The following is a 23491-nucleotide window of genomic DNA, read 5'->3' as shown; positions in this document are numbered from 1 at the left end:
TTGTACCTACAAAATGCATAAAAAGCTGTAATATTGACCAATCTGTTGTAGAACATCAATTCTTATATGTGGATGTTGTTATAGCCTCTCCCCAAAATACCTTTGGATATTTCTTATGCTTGAGGATACACTGCATCATCCTCATAACTGACCCGTTTCTCCCCTCTGCAACCCCATTTAGTTGTGGGGCCAAAGGCACTGTCATATGATGCATAATCCCATGTTCTGATTAATATGCTTTGAAAGCATCTTACATATACTTCCCTCCTCTATCACTTCTGATTGTTTTGATTCTAGAACTGGTTTGAAAGCATCTTACATGTACTGATCCATCCTTTGGAAAAGGCATTCGATGCAACTTGCCAAGAATACACCCTTCACAAAATTCGAACTGGAAATAGACTAGAATAATTAAGCTAAGTCTAGCCTACATAACCATACCATTGTCATCTCAAGAGTGGCTGAAAAATCTTCCATCTCGGCTCTAACGTTCTACCCAGTCACACACGGGGATTATGACCACTGTGTTCAATCTTGCAAAATATAGAAAGCTCTTCATGAAGAAATCCTTGAGAAACCTTGGACAGTAAAAAAGGTTTATATCTTAAACTTTTTAAAATTGTATATTTTATGTTCCTGCCCTGTGACTTCAAATACTATGTTTCACGGCAAGCGACTATCTTTGATCCAAATCTATCCTTTTTCACGTTAACTGAATACAAAAAATTCCCCACCTGAAGCTATTAATTTTTGTGTTTCTCAATGAGTTCTTTAACAAGCTGGCATAGCTACCTGGAATACTTAGCTTCACGTCAGATGTCACATATTGTGTGTTGGGAACAGACAGGAGAAACTTGTGAATGTGCTCGAAAAGAACGGGAGAGAAGAACGAAAAGGGGAACTGAAACAAAAGAAAGGAGCACAGGAGAACAATTTAAACAAAGTCAAACTCAAGTACTAATAGTTAAAAGTAGAGGTGGTAAAAGCAAGATAACTCGAGGAACAAACAGAAATAGGGAATGAGGCTGGCAAACAAAGCAGAAAACCTTTTCGGCAATTACAACTTGATAATATGTCACAATGTGCAATCATGCATACATGCTAACCGAGGGGTCCTATGTAAGCTTCTAGGAAATGATATATACTTGTATAGTAGCTGCTGCATGAGCCTATACTCTCTCTGTGTTCATACTGCTAAGAAATAGTAGGCCAGCTACAGCTGGTAATGAAGATACTGGAACACCTTGTCGATCAGGTGTTACTTGTTGTTGATCTCACGGGAGGTACTGTCCTTTCTCAATTTTTTGAACTACGTTAGTGTCTTATCACGTTTTTAGTGTCTTCGTGCAAGTATAACATGCTAAAAGGATTTAGATGTTGAAGTTTGAGGCTAATGTGGAAATGTTTTTCCTAGTGCAGGAGGAAATTTTAGATGAGACAGACGAGTACATTGAGGTGCATAACAAGTAATTTTTAAACCCCTGAAATCTAAATGTGTATTCTACAAGTTGTTTGCTTTGTTCAAATTCTATGATGATTTTTGAAAATGGAAGGTGGGTAGATGTAATCCTCACTTAAAGGTGATCTCTGCAGGATTAAAGTGACCATGCTGCCACCTGGAGGAATATCACCTATGTCACCATTTACCTCATCTTTGCCGACAGCCACAGTTTCACCCTTATCTTCTTTTCAGCAGACACCTGCAATAACTTCACCCATAGCATCTTTTCAGCCTACGCCTTCGGTAGGCTCACCTTTGTCATCTCGGTTACAAGCACCAAGGACAACACCAACAGTCAATGTCTCCCCTAACACATCAATGCCTCCATCACCAATGACAGCTAGTCTGACAGCAGGCTCAGAGTACTTGGAAGACAAAAGCAGAAAGAATCAGGTAAACAGGACAGTCATACTATATGATGCAACTATATGATGCACACTGCTTTATGGGAAATGTAAATTGAAATTGTCTATTTGAAAGATAATAGTTCTTCTGAATTCCATATGGGCTTATCAAGTTTTAGGGAAAGTTCTGCAGTGATTGCTCTTAGCCACTCTCTTCTTCTTTCTGTCAGCTGATGTGGCTTCAGAGCTGCCACACTGGCCAAGCACGTTAAAGGCTTTTCGTCACATGGGGTCTTAGGTGGAATTTGATGGGTTTTATGATGTCTGTGAATGGAGCTACCATTAAAAAGTCTAGGACGAAGCTGTAGTGAGACTATCTGACATGGTTATCAAGTCTAGGTCTGATTGCTTTGATAAATGCCTGTTTGCACTGGGTTTCTTCTGTTTGTGGTGGTTCATCTTTTGTTTCCTTGTGTTAGCAGTGGTGTTTCTTTTTCTTTAATAACTACTCTCTCTCTCTCTCTCTCTCTCTCTCTCTCTTTGTGCTAAGTTATTATATATTTTTATTTTTCTGTTTTACTCCTAGTTTTGTTTCATGTCTCTCACAGACTCCCTTTTTCCCTTGTCTCTTTTTCTTTCTTTTGTCTTTGGATTTTTACATAAATTTAATTTGTAAGATTGGATACATCCTCTTATGATGGCATATATATGTGTGTGTGTGTGTGTGTGTGTGTATGTATATGTATACGTATATATACATACATATATATGCTATATATATATGTCTACACCCACTGTTGGGCGCTGATGACGTCAGTGGGGATGTCATAGTAGCTAGTCCCTGCTATGTATGATGGAGTTTATGGTTTTCAATCTTATGAGTGACTATCGTGAGATTGAAACTGCACTATGTTGTGTTTTTAGAGGATGAGTCTGGGAATGCTCTTGGATTTATCTAGGTATATGCTTCTGCCGTATTAGCGGACATGCAAATTTCACCTTGTGAAGTTTTCGTCCAAGTTGCGGCCTGCTGGTATTGCGATAATTCTTTCTATCTTAAATGGTGCGTTGCCCTATTAGCTAGATTTAGATTTAGATGCTCGTTTGGGAGAGACTAAAATGAAATCGTTTAGACTTCACAAGCACTTGTAGCTTGAATGAAGAGATTTGGACTACTTTTTGATTAGCCTTCTCCTTTAGTGCTAGCCTTCGTCATGGCTGAGTTTGCCCTTCACCTCCGGAGTGCCGACAGAAACTCAGTACGAAGACTTTGTATAAATGGATGCTCAAGTATGTGTGGGTGTGTGGATTTGTATGTCTGAGAGCATGCTTTTATACTATGGTCTACACCCACTGTTGGGCGCTGATGACGTCAGTGGGGATGTCATAGTAGCTAGTCCTTGCTATGCATGATGGAGTTTATGGTTTTTAATCTTATGAGTGACTATCGTGAGATTGAAATTGCACTATGTTGTTGTTTTAGAGGATGAGTCTGGGAATGTTCTTGGATTTATCTAGGTATATATCCCTGCTATGCATGATGGAGTTTATGGTTTTCAATCTTATGAGTGACTATCGTGAGATTGAAACTGCACTATGTTGTTTCAATCTCACGATAGTCACTCATAAGATTGAAAACCATAAAATATATATACCTAGATAAATCCAAGAACATTCCCAGACTCATCCTCTAAAACAACAACATAGTGCAGTTTCAATCTCACGATAGTCACTCATAAGATTGAAAACCATAAACTCACTCATAAGATTGAGAACCATAAACTCCATCATGCATAGTAGGGACTAGCTACTATGACATCCCCACTGACGTCATCAGTGCCCAACAGTGGGTGTAGACCATAGTATAAAAGCATATATATATATATATATATATACACACACACACACATATACACACACTTTTTTTTTTTTGGGTGAAATCATTGATTGATTATATTATATGAGTAGCAACCTCAAAAAAAGGTGCTACAATTACATCAACTAAAAATTTCAGTATATGCCAAAAAGACCTCATGATCTATGCAGCGGTCTGCAAGCAATCAAAGAAAGATTGCTGCAAAGAATGCCTAAAAAAGCCAAACAGAGAGAAAGTAGGATCACCAAAGACTTTACAATTCCTATATGCCATAAAGTCCATAGTGTCCAGTAGCGAACCCAAACGAAGAAAAGCTGAAACTCCGGTCTGGATGGATGAAACCCAAATAGCCAGAAGAACTTCCCAAACGGAACAGATGGGAATCTCGCTCGCAGGTGCTGTCGAAGCAGATCAAAAAACTCACGAGAGCACGGACAATGCCAAAACAAGTGAGGCACAGTCTCCGAAGAAGCAGAACATCTATGGAAAAGTGCAGGAGCAATGTGTCGATGAGCTAATAGCTGTCCAGATGGAAACACTCCCAAAAGAACTCGCTTAAAGAAAACCTGTTGTCGAAGTGGTACTTTATAGGCCCAAAGTTGCTGTAATCTCTTCCTCCACCACTTGGCTAGGCGATGCATTCGCCAAACAGAATCACCTCTCTCTGAAACCCAAGGTTGAGGCAAAAGGATTTTATACAATGCAGGTACAGTAATCTGAGATAGCCTCAAAGGACGAGAAGAGGACCCTGGAGAAGTCAAAGTCCAATCTTCCAGTCGGTCCTGGAGTTCCAAAGGAGGAATCGGAACAAAGAGCGAAAGGATAGAAGTAATTTGTTGCCACAAAGGACGATAATGAGAGCCCAATCCATATGTAGTGGCTGCTAGAGAAAAGGGGAGCACAGTACCAGCATCATCTATAACATCAGCAATCGAGGTGATGCCTTTAAACAAGACAAAGTAGGAACGTCGAGGTTCCTGTAAAGCCAAGGGAGGCTGAAAGACTTTCGACCAGTGAATGCTTTCAGCTCTCGAAGAATTCCCAAGCAAAGATTGCTGTCCATTCCATTCCAGATGAGAAAGAACATGCTTCCAGTCAAGAAGCAAGCGGGAGACAAAAGGGCATCCAGGCAAAGTGCCATCAGTGCAGCAAAAAAAGAAATCCCATTGATCGAGTTGCCAATGACCAAATGCAGAAATACTGATATGAGTGACCAGAGTCCTAATCATAAGAGCCCAAGGCTGATCACCTTGCAGAAATTGCAGCAACATTTTTTCCCTGTGGGCAAGAATATGCACATGAATATCCATGATGTTCAATCCACCATGCATCTCGGGAGAACAAATGTGATGCATTGAAAGCAGCCTGAGACTTTTTCTGCCATGTTTGGATCGCCAGAAGAGTTCCATAAAGACAGACATGAAAGATGTAAGATCTGCCTTAGTGAACATGATCAATGGCTAGTAAAATTGAATATATGCCACAAGGATGGACTGCACTATTCGAAGACGAACGTGCAAAGGCCAGGTTGCCAGTTTGCAATACTCAAGCTTTTTTCGAAGCTTAGCCAAAACCCAATCAGTTTGTTGTCGACGAGTGAGTTCCCACCCCAAAGGGTAACCGAGATGACAAACAAACTAAGTGGGTGGAATAATATCCTGGGGCCATAATAGACTATGCCAGTCTTTGGAATGTAAAGGGAGCAGCTTAGACTTCTGAAAATTAACTTGAAGACCAACTGCCAAACCATAAATAGAGAGGGCCTGCATCAAGGCACCAAGATCATGGGGCGTATTCTTCGGGGTAAAGAAAGAATCATCAGCATAAGCTTGAGCAACCATGCTGCGATTAGCATCCAATTCCAAGCCATGAAGTGATCCTGTAGCCACAAGATGATCAATATATTGTAGCATAGGATGAGTAGCAATGGCATACAGTAAAGCACTGAGAGGGCATCCTTGGCGGACCGAACAACGAAGAGTCCACTCATCACAGATATCCCCAGAGATAATGCAAGCCGCATTGCTATCTCTTTTAAGCCAGTAAATAACCTGCTGCATTTTTTGTCCAAACCCCAAAGCTCGCATAGTTTGCGAGATGAAATCCCATTGAACTGTGTCAAAGGCTTTTGCAATATCTACCTGCAAGAGTAGAACATCCTGCTGCGTGTATTTGGCATATTCAATCCCAATATAAGCATTGGCAATGTTATCTGTGATATGGCGACGTGGAACAAAGCCATATTGGGAGGGATGCAACCCATCATGCAAATAACCTTTAATCCGATCAACCACCATTTTGGCAATGATCTTGTAAATGACTGGCATGAGTGTGATTGGCCTTCAATCACCCAGTGAATCAGATAGCTGCTTTTTTTGGAATCAGCTTGAGAAGACCCTTTTTCCATGACAAAGGCATCTGCTGATTTTGCCATGCTGTATTTACCATTTGCAGCAAGGTGAATTTAAGAAGATCCCAGAATGCAAGAAAAAATTCAACAGTGAGACCATCACATCCTGGGGATTTCCATCTGCCACAGGATCTCAGTGCATCAGACAATTCCCTTTCAGTGAAGGGATGTTCAAGTTCCAAAGCGTGAACATCAGACAGAATTGGAACTGCAGAATTGGACCCTTCAATTCAGGCCAAAAGGCTTCAAAGAATTCAACCGTCAGACCATCCCAGCCAGGGGATTTATGTTTACCCAAATGCCGAAGAGCTTCATCCAATTCCACATCTGTAAAAGACATTTCCAGCATTGAGGCTTTTTTTGCAAAGAGACAATAGGAGAAACAACCCGAGGTGTAGAAAAAGATGGCTGAGAAAAAAGAAGCTGAAAATGATCCAAACATTGTTTCTCCAGCTAAGATAGAGTCTGGGTCCAAAGGCCATCTGGTTTCCTGATTGGCTTTGTCTATTTGCATGTAAGTTCCGAAAAAAGGTTTTGAGGAACAGCCCTTATCTAGCATAGGTTTAGCTCTAGCCCTGATCTGCCATTTGGACAGCGTGCGTTTATCATTGGCATCTATTATAGAGGAAGCACAGGACAATAAATGCTGCTCAGAAGCAGATAGAGATCTTTGATGACCAAGCTGTACCAAATACTGCTTGTTTGATTTTGCCCAATGGATATGCTGTCTGGTTTCTGCCATGTACCATCTTCCATATTCCTTTATGACATTTTGAATACGATGTGTGAAAGAGGTCCAAGCAAATTCCAGATCCGCCTGAGCATGAGATAGCAATGGCCTGCAAGCCAGTCTGATCATTTGCTGGAATTTTTCATGTGTGAGATATAATTGATTGACCTGTAAATACCTGACTGAGGAGAGCTGCAAATCATCCAGAGGCATACCAAAAGAAAGGGCTAGCCAAAGTGGAGTATGATAAGATAATTGTTGTGAATAATCAGTCCACATTTGACATGTATATCCATCATATTACTGAGCATGAATGAGATAATAGCTATCAAGCCTGGCCCAATATTATGTAAAAGCATTATGATGATATGTGAATCCCATAACTGATGGGTGAGTTGCTGTCCATAAATCTGCAAATTGAAGAGATGATGTCATATGTTCCCATTGCTGAATTTCAGAGGGCTGCATATGAGATTTATGTGTGGTATTGTCCTTCCAATGAGGAGAGTTGTTGAAATCACCACAAAGTAAAGCATTTGAAGACCAAGGATATTGCTTGATGGAGTTCCACATTTGAGCTCTGGAAGCTGAATTCTGAGAGGCATACAAAGATCCTATTTCAAAAATCTCTCCATTAACCATACATTGGATGATCATCCATCGTCCACCAAGATCATTATATGCTATCCAAGGTTGCAGTTCATGTCTGGCTAGAATGCACAGCCCGGAAAATTGTTCAGATCCTGAATAAAATATATCATATCCAGAAAAAAACCCATGCTGGCCAGCAAAAAAATGCTGATTATGCTCTTGTAAACACACAACATCTGGATGAGTTGTATTTATATAATGCCATAGAAGCCTCCATTTATTTTGGTTGCAAAGGCCCTGTATATTATAGGAAAAACATTTAAGAGAAGCACGCATGAAGATATATACAAGAGATGATCATTCCTCCAAAAGAACGGGAGGCCTCAAGCCTCTGCCATTGCCACAGGGTCTTGCTGACCCTCAGCATCCAATTCTCTGATAATATAATCTTCTTCACAAAGGGGAAGACCTTTCTTGACTGCATTAACCCATGCCTTTGAGATGGGGTTGCTTGGAGAGGTAGAAGATTGTCCTGGAGAAGGAGCAGAGGCATCCCAATTACGAGATTGGAGTGGTCTTTGTTTGAGAGGCACCGTCTTCTTTGCAGTCTGCCATCCCTCATGAGAAGATGTGTTATTTTCCCCTAACTTGCTTTTTCCTTTTTCCTTATTTGAGCTGAATTGGCCAAAGAAGCAATAGCATCATCAACCATTTTTGTTTAACGGAAGGGTTTTTTTTTTCAAAGTTTAATAATCCTCTTTCCTTCTAGCAAATACTTGTTTTAGCAGCATGAATCATAGATAGTATGTTGTGGAATTAATGTGGCTGAACTAGCTAATGAAATCACATCAGGAATTTTTTCATTTTTTGTTTTAGCATATCCAATCATTTTGCTCTTGTCTCCAACACATGGTTAAATTTAATGCTTGCGTTTGGAAATGATTGCAGGAGCTTGGTACACAGCAAAAAGAGTTGAAAAAGGCCTGAAGATCTTATCATCAGAGTCTATTGAAAGTCTTAATGGTATATAAAAAACATTGGAATGTGGTAAGCTGTGTTCTTTCTAATGCAAAGTGTTTCGAATTGCATTTTCTAGGAAAAAAATGTGTTTACAAATGCATGCTTTGGTTATGTCCTGCCATTGCTGTACTTTAGTTACCAGAAATGCTTTGAAATGTAGAACCTGAAATGTTTCCAAAAAACTAGAAGAGTTTCGAAACTTGAGTTTGTACTTTCTGGTCCCAATTTCTGTATACCATGTCCCTCCCCCCTTTCCCTTCCTGTGCCCCTCCCCTCCCACAACCCACCCCCACACACACACCCCCACACCCACCCACCCTAAGCCACACACACACACACACACACATTTTTTAAGTGAAATCTTTATATTTCTGTGTGGGAAACCTCAAAAGAGGTAAAAACCCACCAATAAGTACAAGGAAAAAGTTTTTACAAGTAAAACCTCAGAGCAAAAGTCATGAGGTAGCCAAGTAAAAAGTGACATATCAAGCTGGAGGAGGATCAAACACTGCATCCTCCAGCTTCAAATTGTTGGTCTGTAAAAACTGATGCAGTGATGAAACCACACACACACACACTTTTTTTTTGTGAAACCAGTAACTACAAAATTAACATGAAATCAATGTACATGACATTAGACTCCAAAAGAGTGCCTAATGGAAGAACTCAAAAACAGTGAGAAAACACTTCAAGGCTAGTAGCATCCAAGTCCCTTGCAGCATAACTATCATATAAAGATTGCTTGAGGGACATTCTGAAGAAAGCATATGCCTAAGGAAAATGTTGTCCCATCCTAAAATGCAATCTTTGTGTCCAAATAGTCCATAGTATCCAAAAACGAGCCCAGTGAAAGAAAAGGAGGAATGGAGATATCTGAGATGAGAAGCATCCAAACATCTAGAATAGTTTCCCGAATCTGATAGAGGGAAACCGAAGCTGTAGCAAATGAGAGACATGAGTGATCAATATCCGAGAGTGCGGGCAAGACCATAACAAATGGGGAACTGTCTCACGGTGATGAGAGCAACGGGGGCAGGAAGAGAAAGCAATACGACGTGCTTCCAATTTCACCCCAATGGAAAAAGCTCCCACTATACATCTCCAAAAGAAAAGCCTCTGTTTCAATGGCAATTTAGCTTTCCAAAAATTTTTGAGTTTTGATTGCCACCAAGATAAAGGCCTATCCAAATTCCAAAGAGTGTTGGCATGCTTATCAATCCATGGCGGTGGAAGAAGAAATCTGTAGACCATCGAGGATGTCAAATTGTGCATTGAAAGTGAACAGGTAGCAGGAGACAAGGAAGTCAGATTCGAGTCCAGTAATTTGTTCTGTACAAATAGCGGAGGAACAGGAACAAATGGCTGCAACATAGTTGTAAGTATTCTCCAAATGGGCCTATGATGCAGACCCAAGGGGAATGTCCTGCAAGCTTGTGGAAATGAAAGCACATAACCATATTGATCCACCACATCTCCGACAAATCTTATGCCCAATTTCATGAGATTATATGCTTTAATAGGTGCCTGTAAAGCAAGAGGCGATTCAAACACCTTGCTCCAATGGATGCTTTCCAAACGAAGAGAATTACCATGATGGGAGGAAGCACCTGACCATTTAACATAACAGAGAATTCTCTTCCAATCATGAATAAAAGCAGTAGAAACAGGACAGCCAGGAATTTTCCCCTGAAATGTGGTCATGACTGCTTCCCAGTGATCTGTAATCCAATGCCCATATGCGTGGGACTTCATGTTTCCACACATAGCTGCTAACATAATAGCCCATGGCTGTTTTTGCTGAAAAAAATTAGCAATCATAGTGCTCTTTCTTGCCAACATATGAAACTGAAGATTGAGAATATTCAGTCCCCCATGAGTCTTGGGAGAACAAACAGACTGCATGGGAAGTAGTCGCAAAGCCTTTTTGTGAGATTTACTTTTCCAAAATATCTCCATAGCCTGGGACATATAGGAAGCCAAATGCTTAAAAGACCAGTGAAGAAGAGGCAAATAAAATTGCACATATGCCATAATGATAGACTGTACGAAGTCGAACATGTAGAGGCCAAGTTGACAAGTGCCAGTATTCCAGCTTCTTGTTAATCTTTTGAAGCACCCATTTAAGCTGTTGTTGAGGGGTGATATTCCAGCCAATGGGATACCCTAAATGCCTCACAATGGTATGGGAAGAAATAATGTGGCTTGGCCAGAGAAGTGCATGCCAATCAGCTTCTTTCAATGCTAGAAGATTCGATTTCTGAAAGTTGATATGCAGTCCAGCAGCTATGCCAAAATCATTCAAAGTATGCATCAAATGAGAGAGGTCACGTTGAGAATTCCTGGGCATGAAATATGAATCATCAGCATATGCGTGTGCAAGAAACGGCTGTGCCCCTGGAATTTGCAAGCCATGAAGCTGCCCAGTATCTGCAAGATGGTCCATATGCAACAATAACGGATGAGTAGCAATGGCATACAGTAGCGAACTAAGAGGGCATCCTTGTCTCACTGAACGGGTCATAGTCCATGTCCTTGACAACCCACTACCAAGCAGACACTGCGCAGTGGCATGAGAATACAACCAGTAAATAACATGTACCAGCCGAGGGCCAAATCCCAATTTATGCATAGTCTGAGAAATAAAATCCCAATGGACAGTATCAAATGCTTTCGCAATGTCCACTTGCAGAATGAGAACATCTTGTTTAGAATATTTGGCATACTCAATTGCAAGCAAAACATTGGAGATATTGTCAGTAATCTGCCTTCTGGGAACAAACCCATACTGCCTGGGATGAAGTCCTTGCTTGCAAGATAAATCGAACCCTAAGGACAATCATCTTGGCAATGAGTTTGTAAATGACTGGCATAAGAGATATGGGCCGCCAATCAGCCATTGTCTCACACAACTTTTTTTTGGGGATCAATTTGACAAGGCCATGTTTCCAAGAAGGAGGAAGAGATTGTTCTGCCCAAGCGTGATTGATCATAAGAAGAAGAGTGTCCTTGAGATCACCCCAAAATGCACGAAAAAATTCAACAGTCAATCCATCCCAATTAGGAGAGCTGCCTTTACGTAAATGGCTCAAAGCATCATCCAGTTCATTAAGCATAAATGGCTGCTCCAATGCATGAGCTTGTTCCTGAGACAATATAGGCTGAACATGCATAAGAAATTGAGACCTAGCTGCATTCACTTGCATCGAATAATCAGGCTGAGGAGAAAAGAGATGCTGAAAATGACTAGAGCATTGCGATTCCAATTCTGATTTGGAGGTGGTCCAGGTGCCATCATCCTGCCTGATCCTGCAAATATCCTCCTTTCGCCTATCCGCATGCAGGCTTTTAAAGAAGGCCTTGGAAGAGCAACCCTTATCCAAAAGGGGTTTCATGCGAGCTCGGATTTGCCACTTCTTTAATTTGCGAAGATTATTTTGATGGATGATATGAACCGCATAAGCGCAAGAGTCCTGTTCAAAGGAGGTGAGCTGCCTATAAGAGCTGATTGTATCCATTTGTTGCTTGTGAGATTGAGCCCATTTCAGCTTAAGCCTGAGGTTTTCCATGTGACTCCGTCCATAATCTTGAATAACAACCTGCAAGCGATGGGCAAGACTGATCCAAGCAAAATCCATGTCCTCCTGAGCATGTAAGAGGAGGGGGCGGACAGCCACTCTCACCATGTTCTGAAATTGTTGATGAAGCAAATAAGCACTATTAATATGGAGTAGACGACGACTAAAAAAAGGCATATCATCTGTCAATCGTGCTATAGATAATGTCAAGCATACTGGGAAGTGATCAGACAGCAAGAGGGAATGATCAACCCATAATGCACATGTGAAACTAGCATACTGCTGAGCATGCAACAAATACCATCTGTCAAGTCGAGCCCAGTAATGAGTGAAAGCATTGTGATGGTATGTATAACCCATATCTCTGTCCCTTGTTGAGAGCCATAAATCTTCTGCATGCAAGAAAGAAAGCATATCCTCCCAATGTCGAAGCTCAATGGGGATCATGTGAGATTGATGAGTGGTGTTGTCTTGCATGGCAGGCGAGTTATTAAAGTCTCCACACAAAAAAGCATTAGACAGCCATGGATATTGCTTGAGGGAGGCCCACATTTGAGCTCTTGTCGCAGAAGTTTGAGAGGCATAAACCGATGCTATTTCATAAAGATCGGCATGACAGATGCATCTGATTACCATCCATTGACCCTGGGAGTCATTGTGACCAACCGTGGGCTGCATATCATGTTTCACCAGCATGCATACCCCCGAAAAGTGCATTGTACCAGCATAAAAGATGTCATAACCAGCAAAGTGACCTTGCTGGCCAGCCAAGAAGTGTTGATTGTGTTCCTGTAAGGAAATTATATCGGGGTGCATTCTATGTACATAGTGCCAAAAAAGTCTCCACTTATTGATATTGCAAAGACCTTGAACATTGTATGTAATGCAAGTAATTGAAGCAGACATAGAAGATATGTACAGTCGAACCTAGAAACATAGTAAAAATATAAGGTGTCAGGCCTCAACCATGACATCGACGTCCACCTGGCCTCCTGGATCATTAGCTCTATCGTCCTCATCATTGTCACATGCAGGAATGCCCTTCTTGAGCACATCAACCCACAATCGAGAAGTTAGGCTATCAGCAGGGGTAGAGGCTTGACCAGGGGTGGAAGTAGAGGCATCCCAGTGCTGAGATTGTAATAGTCGTGGCTTAAGCGCAAATACCTTTTTGGGTTGCTGCCAGGCACCTTGGGGAGAGGCATTAGATTCTGAAATTTTGCCCTTTCCCTTATCCTTTTGCTTGGCTGGAACATGGACCACACTTTCTTTGGGAAGAACAGATTTAGATGTCACATCACCCAACTTGCTAGGCATAGCCTTAGGCCCTGGACCATAAGTTGGAGGGGTAGTATTTTCTAGAGCAATAGTCATAGGTGGGAGCTGATGCAGGACTGCAGGACACTGTGAAGCTAGATGGCCAAACTTATGACAAGTAAAACAAGCACTTGCAAATACTCCCCATTTCAAGTCAAAATATTTTTCGCCCAAGGGAACATCCTCCACCTCTACTGCAATGGAAGGAGGGGTTGGGTGATCTGTGTCCCAAAGAACACAAAACTGATTTCGATTATCCGAAGGACGGGGTGGGCATACAACTTGCCCCAAAGTAGCTGCCAGACTTGGTAACTCAACCCTCATATAATCTGGAAAATCCACTACCTCAACCCATACAGGGCAGTGATGTCGAATGAGACCGTGATAAACCTTATTTGGCGACCATGGCATGACATGCACCATTTGTCTGCCATAGAATAGAGGGGACATCTCCAATATCTGCTGGCGATATGAGGCATCTAAAAAGTGCACCTCATAAAAACCTCGAGAAGCAAAATATACTCTTTCAACAAAGCAACCTCCCAACAAAGCTTGAACCCACTGAGCCACATCATTTGCAGAAGGTAACTTTCCAGGGAAGAAAATGATAACTGCTTGCTGAGAAAACTTCCGGAGAGGAGTAACCAGTGAGGGCAGCTTCAGCTTGTACTTAAGGGCCGGGGGAGGTTTGGCCCACTCCTTCCGGCTCTGGTGGAACTCATCCTTGAGCATGTCGAAAACATAGTGAGCATCTTCAGAGGCTGAAGTAGACAATTCGACTTGCTGTCTTTTGGGGTCCCGGGACAAGTCCTTCCGAGAATAACTTTTAATGTGATCCTCCATGGAGGTAAGCAGGGCAGGATTGATAAAGCGAAAGAAGAGGAGAGCAGACAGCCGGGGGGCAATAATGGCCTAAGTTAGGATGAAAGAGGGCAGAGGGGATGCACAGATATGGAACGGGTGAAGCACAGCAAAAGGCAGGAAAACAGACGGCAAGAAGGGGCGGACAGCAGCGGCTAAAGCAGGCGAGCAGGAGCGGGGCGATGTAGTTGAGGGAAGCTTCTGAAGGTCGCAGGGCAAAGCGGGTAGACTTGATGGGCGCAAGCAAATGTGCGCAGGGTAGATGCACGCGGGCAGATGCGCGCAGGGAAGCAGCAGGCAGACGCGCGTCCGACAGCGGCAGCTTCGTCTCTCTCCGCGGGCAGCAGCAGCAGCTCCGTCGACTCTCACGCACACCTCACGTACACAGGGCAGCAGCTCTGTCGACTCTCACGCGCACCTCACGTAGACAGCAGCAGCTCTCCGTCGACACACACACACACACACACACCACATCCAAACACACACACAAAGCCACACATGCGCGCACACACACACACACACACACACACACACACACTGTACACACATTTTTTTAGTGAAAGCTTTAATTGATTATATTACAAGAATAGTCACCTCAAAAAAGAGGCGCTAGAAAATACATCAACTGAAGATCTCAGTATATGCCAAACATACATCTTGATCTATCTGGTGAGTCTGCAAGCAAAGAAAGATTGCTGCAGAGAACGCTTAAAGAAAGCAAACAAAGAAAAATTGGGATCACTAAAGACTTTACAATTGCGGTCTATCCATAAAGTCCAAAGTGTCCAATAGCGAGCCCAAACAAAGAAGAGATGAAACTCCGGTTGCTGTGGATGAAAACCAAAGAGGTAGAAATTATTTCCCAAAGAGAAGAGTCGGGAATCTCGCTCGTAGCGTCTGTCGAAGAGAATCGAAAAACTGCTGAGAAGAAGGGTAATGCCAGAATAAATGAGGCACAGTCTCTTGAGAAATCAGAAACCGATGACATAAAGCAAGAGCAATGTGCCTACGAGCCAGCAATTGTCCAGATGGAAAAATTTCCGCCGAAGTTGGAACCTTGTATGTTCAAAGTTGCCGTAGTCTTTTTCTCCACCACTTAGCTGGCCGATGCATTCGCCAAAGAGAATTACCCCTTTCTGAAACCCAGGGTTGAGGCAAAAGGATTTTGTTATAATGCAGGCACAGTAATCTGAGATAGCCTCAAAGGACGAGAGGAGGACCCAAGGGAAGACACACACTTTTTCTTTTTTTGGTGAGAAGAAATATTTTATTGCTGTAAAATAATTACATTCATAGTTACTTCAAAAGCGGAGTAACTACTACTCAACTGAAAATCTCAATTTAAGCTATATATACATCATGATCAATCAAATGAGTCTGAAAGCAATCATAAAGCGATTGCTGCAGAGATCGTTTGAAAAAAACAAAAGATGGAAAAGTAGGATCACCAAAGACTATGATTTTTGTCCATCCATAGAGTCCACAGTGCCTAGTAGCGCACCCAAACAAAAAGTAAATCAAAACCCTGTCTAGCTGGATGAAACCAAATAACGAGAAGAACCTGCCAAAAGTAACAGTAGGAAATCTCACTCGAAGCCCCTGTCGAATGAGAGCAAGGAAATCACAAGTGTGTGGACAGTGCCAAAAGATGTGAAGCACAGATTCAGCAGAATGTAGACATCTGTGGCAAACAGTCGGAGCAATATGTCTATGCGCGAGTAACTGTCCAGATGGAAAAATGCCAAGTAGGACTCGCCAAAGGAAAAGCTGTTGCCGAAGAGGGACTTTATAATGCCAAAGGAGACGCAGTTGCTTTCTCCACCACTTTAGTGGGCGATCCATATGCCAAACAGAATTTGCTCTGTCAGAATTCCAAGGTGGAAGTAACAACACTTTAAACAGAGAAGGCACTGTGATATGTGAGAGCTTCAAAGGACGCGTTGAAGAGGAAGAAGAATGTAGAGTCCAATCCTCAAGCCTATCCTGAAGTTCCAAACGAGGTACTGGCAAAAAAGGTTGCAGCATTTCGGAAATTTTATGTCATAAAGGACAATAATGAGCTCCCAAACCATATTTGCTAGCAGCCGTAGAAAAAGATAAAAGAGTGCCATCATCCTGAAGTACATCCGCCACAGAAGAAATGCCTTTGAAAGATATAAAATAAGAACGCCTAGGTTCTTGTATAGCCGAAGGAGGGTGTATACTTTGGACCAATAAATATTCTCAGCCCTCAAGGAATTTCCCGACAAAGAATCCCTGCCATGCCATTCCAAGTGGGATAAAATATGCTTCCAATCAAGAAGCAAACGAGAGACAAAAGGGCAGCCTCTAATCTTGCCTTGAATAGAGCCAAATAGAAAATCCCACTGTGTAGGCTGCCAATGCCCAAAAGCAGAAGTATCATTATGCAACAAAAGAGAGCGGATCATGAAAGTCCAAGGCTGATCCCCTTGCATAAATTGCAACATCATTTTCCCCCTGTGAGCAAGTATATGCATTTGAATATTGAGTATGTTCAGACCCTCGTGGATCTTTGGAGAGCAGAGACGATGCATAGAGAGTAATCTGAGACTTTTCTTGCCATTTTTTGAACACTAGAAAATCTCCATGATAGTAGACATAAAGGAACCAGATCTGCCTTAGTGAACATGATGAGAAGCAGATAGAATTGTATGTATGCTATCAAAATGGATTGCGTTATTCGCAATCAAACATGTAATGGTGTCATCATGCTTCAACATGTATCCCCTTGCTTGGTACTATTTCTTTTTGGGTCCATCTGAACTTCAGATTTTTCTTAGTGAGATCATGCAGAGGAGCTGCAAGCTCAGCAAAATGCCGCTGTTGAGGTGAGAGAATGGCTTGGGGAGAAGTTGGCTGCACCCAAGGAGCTGGAGAGGTTTTGCGGCATCAACCAAAAGGAGAGAGAAGAAAAGTGACGAATTTTTCATGTAGGGAATGAAGGGGAGAGGTCTTCTTTTATAGGCTCGCCTCTCCCCCCCCCCGGTCTTAGAGAGGAAGGTGGACACTTGTCCCAGATTTTTGGTGGGGCTGCAATCCCAAAGAGGACAGCCCACAACCTGCCCATTATCTACCAGATTTGGGGCGAGACACTTGGCCTGCATGCCCTGCCACTTGCCATGCATGCTGCCACATGTGTGGGACAGGTGGATTGACCTGCCAGCTTAGATTCCATGTGGCAGTCTGCCACGTGTCACTACCAAAAAACCCTAAAATTTTAAAGTTGTCAGAATTCAATTCTGATCGCACCCACAGGTTCCTAACAGCTTGGACTATCTATTGACCTACTCTAAGGTCATATTTGAGCCATACTGAGCTCATTTGTTTGTCGTCTTATCTTGTATCTCCATTACTCTTGGCATGCTACCAGGCCCACACCCAAAGCTCAGGGAACATTCTCTTGAATGGTTCCTAGGTCAGTATGCAATCTGTGCATTTGATTGGTCCCATGTTTGGGTACTCAGGTGGGGTGTGGTTTCCAGATGTCCCTCTCAAAGAGAGGCCATCGATCTTGTGGGTCACTAATGCCCATAACCCCAAGCAAGGGGGTCCATCCTCAAATGCTAGACCTAGTCCCCATTGTCCGGAACTGAACAGTAGGAAAACATTTCATTTCTTAATAAGCATACTATTGAAAAACAAAAAGAAATAGTACCAAGCAAGTGGATACATGTTGAAGCAGGATGACAAATGGCCAAGTTACAAGCTTCCAATATTTCAGTTTTGCCCTCAACTTTGTGAGCACCCAATCAGTTTGTTGAGAACGAGGGAGTCCCCAACCTAGAGGGTAGCCAAGATATCGAATCAATTGAGAAGTTGGAACAATTTTCCCAAGCCACAAAAGACTATGCGAGTCTTTAGCATGCAACGGCAGTAGCTTTGATCTCTGAAAATTGACATGAAGACAAGCAACCAAACCATATTTAGAAAGAGCCTGCATAATCATGGAGAGATTGCTCTGAGTATTTTTCGGGGTAAAGAAAGAATCATCAGCATATGCTTGAGTGATCATGCTACGGTTGCCAGGAATTTCCAATCCGTGCAACATGCCAGTGTCCAAAAGGTGGTCCATATATTGAATGAGTGGCTATGGCAAATAGTAAAGCACTGAGGGGACATCCTTGCCGAACAGAACAACCAAGAGTCCAGGTTGTAGAAATATCCCCTGAAAGTATGCAGGCAGCTTTACTATCTTGATATAGCCAATTGATAACTTGTTGCATTTTTGTGCCAAATCCCAAGGCTTGCATAGTTGATGAAATAAACTCCCACTTAACAGTATCAAAAGCTTTGGCAATATCAACTTGCAATAGCAAAACATCCTACTGCATATATTTGACATATTCGATTCCAACATAAGCATTAGCAATGTTATCTGTGATATGCCTACGAGGAACAAAACCATATTGCGTAGGATGCAACCCATCATGTAAATAGCCTTTTAGCCGATCAACAATCATTTTGGTAGTAAATTTGTAAATGACTGGCATAAGCGTGATAGGTCTCCAATCAGCCAAAGATTCACAAATTTGCTTTTTTGGAAGGAGTTTAACAAGACCTCTCTTCCATGTGTCGAGCATTTTCTGATTTTGCTAAGCAGAGTTCACCATATGCAGCAATGTATGCTTCAAAAGAGGCCAATATTCTAGAAAAAACTCAACTGTACAACCATCCCATCTTGGAGATTTCCATCTACCACAGGATTTGATTGCATCTGACAATTCCCTCTCAGTAAAAGATTCCTCCAATTCCAAAGCTTGAGTAGTGGAAATAATAGGAGAAACATGTTGCAAAAGTAAATTTCTTGCAGACAAAACCTGCTGCGAGGGAGGATCTGCAGAACCAAACTGTTGAGAGAAATGATGTACACAAATAGAAGCAAGCTGTGATTGTGATGTACTCCATGAACCATTAGGTAGAAGCACCCTGCAAATGTTTGTTTTTAATCTCTTTTGATGCAAGCTTTTAAAAAATTGTTTGGAAGAGCAGCCTTTATCTGTAAAAGCTCTTTGTCTTTCTCTAGTCTCCCATTTAGCCAGTTTCCTGTGATCATTGATTTAAAGACAATGTTTAGCTTGGCATAGTGTTGTTTGCTCATGCAAGGACAAGGGATGAAGATGATTGAGTTCAGTGAGGTCTTGACAAGTCAATTTGGCCTAAGCAACAGTTTCCCTCAGAGTCTTCATGTAAGACTTGCCATAACCTCTAATTACAACTTGCATTTTGGAAACAAAAGAATCCCATGCATTATCAATATCAAAGTGGCTCTGAGAAGACAGAGATTAATATGCTTCAGTAACCATTGCCTTGAAAACAACATGTTGCAAATAGCTATTGTTGACAATCAGATGTCGCCTTTGAGGTAGTTTATCATTTGGCATATCATAAAAAGATAACCTCAACCATAACGGTGCATGATCTGGATGCACAAAGGCATAGTCAATCCACATTTTGCATGTAAAATCATCATTTTGTTGCGGAGCTACACTATACCAGCGATCCAGACGTGCCTGATAAGAAGAAAGGGCATTATGTTGGAAAGTGTATCCTGGTGACAAAGGCTGCAATTCCTTCCAAAGATCAACCAAATCAAGATGCATCAGTAATTGAGACCATGCATGCCTTTCAGGGGTTAACATATGAGTATTTCGTGATGTATTGTCACCCTGTTGCGGAGCATTATTGAAATCCCCACATATAAAGGCATGATATCTCCATAGATATCGTTGCATGGCATCCCGAATTGCACTTCTTTCCCGAGAAGATTGAGGTGCATAGACAAAAGCAAATTCAAATACCTCGCCTTGAATGATGCATTGAAGAATAATCCATCTGCCTTGATTGTCATTTAAAGCAATAACTGGCTGAAGCTCATGCTTAATCAGAAGAACTACACCTGAGAAAGAGTGCTCCTCAGCATAGAAGATATCATAACCACAGTAATGACCTGTCTTTCCTGCATAGACATGTTGATTGTGTTCTTGTAATGCCACTATATTAAGCTGAAATCTATTGATATACAGCCACACAGATTTCCATTTCCTATTGTCAAGAAGGGAGATTTTGGTGATGGAAAGAGTACACAGAACCCAGAAACCAAATAGGAGAGAAAGGGGAAGAGAGAGTCCTCAGAACCAGCGTATAGATGCAGTTCGTGAGCAAAACCCTGCACAAAAGCGACCCAGGAGCAGGGAATCAATTGGTAGCAGCAGCCTGAGCAGGGCGGAAGGCTGGAGCAAGGGCTGCAAGTCCTCATACATACATACATACACACACACAGGGTATGAAACACACACACACACACACTTACACACATAGACACTTTATATATTAAAAAAAGTGAAAACTTTCAATGCTTTGTATTACAAGATAGCTATCCCAGAAAGCTGGTAACATGAATGATTACATCAAGAGAAAATCTCGGTGTAGGACAAATATTCATCATGATCTATGCATTGAGTTTGCAGACAATCGAAGATCGATTGCTGCAAAGAATGACGGAAGAAAAAAAAGTAGAAAAAACTGGATCACCAAAGACTTTGTGGTTTCTATCTTTCCAGAGAGTCCAGAGTGCCGAGTAGCGAACCCAGGTAAAGAACAACTCAAAATCCAGCTGTCGAGGATAGATCCCAAATAGCTAGAAAAGCCTGCCAAAAGAAGCCCGAGGAAATCTCAGTCTCAATCTCTGTCGAAGGATGCCCAAGAAGCTCCGTGTCTCGGGACACTGCACACGCACACGCACACGCACACTTTTTTAAAATTGAAATCCATGTAACTTTATATTACACAAAGACTGTCTCGAAAGGAGAGATTAGCCAATACAAAATCAGAAAATCTCAGTATAAAACAAGTAGACAGCATAGTCTATTTGCTGAACAGACAAGCAATCATAGAGTGACTGCTCGAGTGACATGCGAAAATACAAGAACATGGAAGAGGTGGGCTCGTGAAAGACTTCTGAGTGACGGGACAAGTCCATAAAAGATGAAGTAAAGATTCCTTGGGAGCCAAACATGTGTGGCAAATGCATGAGCAATGTGTCGATAAGCTAGGAGTGTGCCAAAAGGAATGACACGAAGTAGCACTTGCCATATAAAAACCTGTTGTCGAAGTGGCAGTTTGTAAGACCAGATTTGATGCCTTTTACGCCACCATTTGGCATTATGATTAAAAAACCAGAGTCGGTTGGCATGTTGCGAAATCCAAGGAAAAGGTAGCAGAATTCTGTATAAACCAGCCACTGAAATATCAGGCAAGTATAAATACTGCAAAGGAGAACCCTGGCGATGCAAAGACCAGTCACAGTAAGCGGATCTGTGAGCTCCAATCTTGGATTTGGTAAGAAAGGAGAAAGCATTTGAGCGAGGGAATGCCAAAGAGGCCTGTAATGCATTCCCAATCCATAATGCGTGGCTGCCAATGGAAAAGGCAATAAAGTACCATCATCCCGAAGGATATCACCAACAACTGAAATCCCTTTAAAAGAGAAGAAATAAGAACGCCTGGGTTCTTGTAGAGCAAGTGGCGGATAAAATGCTTTCGACCAGTGTAGGTTCTCAGCCCATAGAGAATCGCCTTGCAAAGAATCACGCCCGGTCCATTTAAGATGAGATAAAATCTCTTTCTAGGCTAAGAGCATATGAGAAACAAAAGGACAGCCTTTAATCTTGCTGTCATTGCGTCCCAGAATATAGTCCCATGAATTGGGATGCCAATGCCCAAAAGCGGGAGTAGACAAGTGCCAAAGCAAATGAGAAATCATAGCTGCCCAAGGCTGATTACCTTCCAGAAAATGCAGCATCATTCTACTCTTATGTGCAAGAACATGGATATGAATACTGAGTATGTTCAATCCACCATGCATTTTAGGAGAGCATAAATGCTCCATAGAGAGTAGTATGATCCTTTTATGGCCTTGCTTCGAGCACCAGAAAGCCTCCATATTGGTGGACATGAAATCAGAAATATCTTTCTTTTGAAACATCATCAAGCGCAAGAAGAACTGAATATAAGCCACCAAAATGGATTGCACAATTTGAAGACGAACATGAAGGAGCCAAGTGGCTAATTTCCAATCCTCCAATTTCTTTCTGAGTTTTAAAAGCACCCAATTTATTTGTTGTCTACGAGTCATATACCATCCCTGCAAGTTCACCTGCAAGCCAGCAACTAGTCCATATAAAGATAAGGCCTTCATAAGTTGAGCAAGATCTTGTTTTGTGTTCTTAGGAGTAAAGAAAGAATTGCCCAAGCATGGGCTTGTTGCCATGAATGTGAAGACCATGCAAAGCATCTGAGTCAACAAGGTGATCAATATAACAGAGCATCGGATGAGTAGCGATTGCATAAAGCAAGGCACTAAGAGGACATCCCAGTCTCACTGAACGATACAAAGTCCATTGATAAGAGAGATCCCCCAATAAGATGCATGCCGATTTGCTATCACGGTAGAGCCAATAAATAATATTCTGCATTCGATGCCCAAATCCAAGAGCTTGCATATTGTGGGAAATTGAATCCCACTGCAATGTATCATACAGGGTAGACAGTCCACTTGGAGCAAAAGGACATCCTACGGAGTATACTTGGCATATTCAATGCCAACAATAGCATTAGCAATATTATCAGTGATGTGTCGGCGAGGAATAAAGCCATATTGATTAGGATGCAAGGGTAGCCTTTTACTATGTCAACCACTATTTTGGCAATGATCTTGTAGATGACCGGCATGAGTGTTATAGGCCTCCAATCGGCAAATGAATCACAAAGATGCTTCTTAGGATTTAACTTAACCAACCCTTTCTTCCAGGCATCTGGCATTTGCTGATTTTGCCATGCAGCATTAATGATATACAGCAAAGTATGCTAGAAAAAACTCTATTGTAAGCCCATCCCAACCCGGAGACTTCCATTATATTAGACATGAAGGAGGAGATATCTTGTTACTTGGCCAACACTAGAGCATTTGTGTATGCTAGAAAAAACTCTATCGTAAGCCCATCCCAACCCGGAGACTTCCATTATATTAGACATGAAGGAGGTGATATCTTGTTACTTGGAAGAAGTTTGTGATTCCACTCCCCATACACACTGTGTGAGCTCCTAGGCTATTCTATTAGTCTTCCGTTGTGCGTACCCTCTGTTGGTCGATTTCTAACATTTATCTGTTATGCTCATGCTCCAAAATAGCTGAGAGAGAGAGAGTGGACAGCTAGGCAAACAAAGCCATCTACATTAGGTGTAGT

General features: G+C 41.9%; 1 protein-coding gene across 2 annotated transcripts in view; it reads left to right on the top strand.

Annotated features, from left to right (window-relative positions):
- The window catches only part of LOC147895914 (DUF21 domain-containing protein At2g14520-like), a 109493-nt gene that overhangs the window by 52990 nt on the left and 33012 nt on the right, over positions 1–23491 (top strand). For both annotated transcript variants that reach the window (XM_087382431.1, XM_087382430.1), the window contains 3 exons: positions 1420–1466; positions 1594–1894; positions 8401–8499. In XM_087382431.1, coding sequence (XP_087238557.1) covers positions 1420–1466; positions 1594–1894; positions 8401–8439 — 387 coding nt within the window. In that variant the 3' untranslated portion in view covers positions 8440–8499. The remainder of the gene's footprint in view (positions 1–1419; positions 1467–1593; positions 1895–8400; positions 8500–23491) is intronic.

Source organism: Dipteris shenzhenensis, chromosome 12 (genome assembly GCF_047967505.1).
Source record: "Dipteris shenzhenensis isolate YYH24624 ecotype China chromosome 12, Dip_SZ_1.0, whole genome shotgun sequence".
Taxonomy (NCBI): Eukaryota; Viridiplantae; Streptophyta; class Polypodiopsida; order Gleicheniales; family Dipteridaceae; genus Dipteris; species Dipteris shenzhenensis.
Note: the sequence above shows the minus strand (reverse complement) of the source record. Positions and strands in the feature narration are given on the sequence as shown.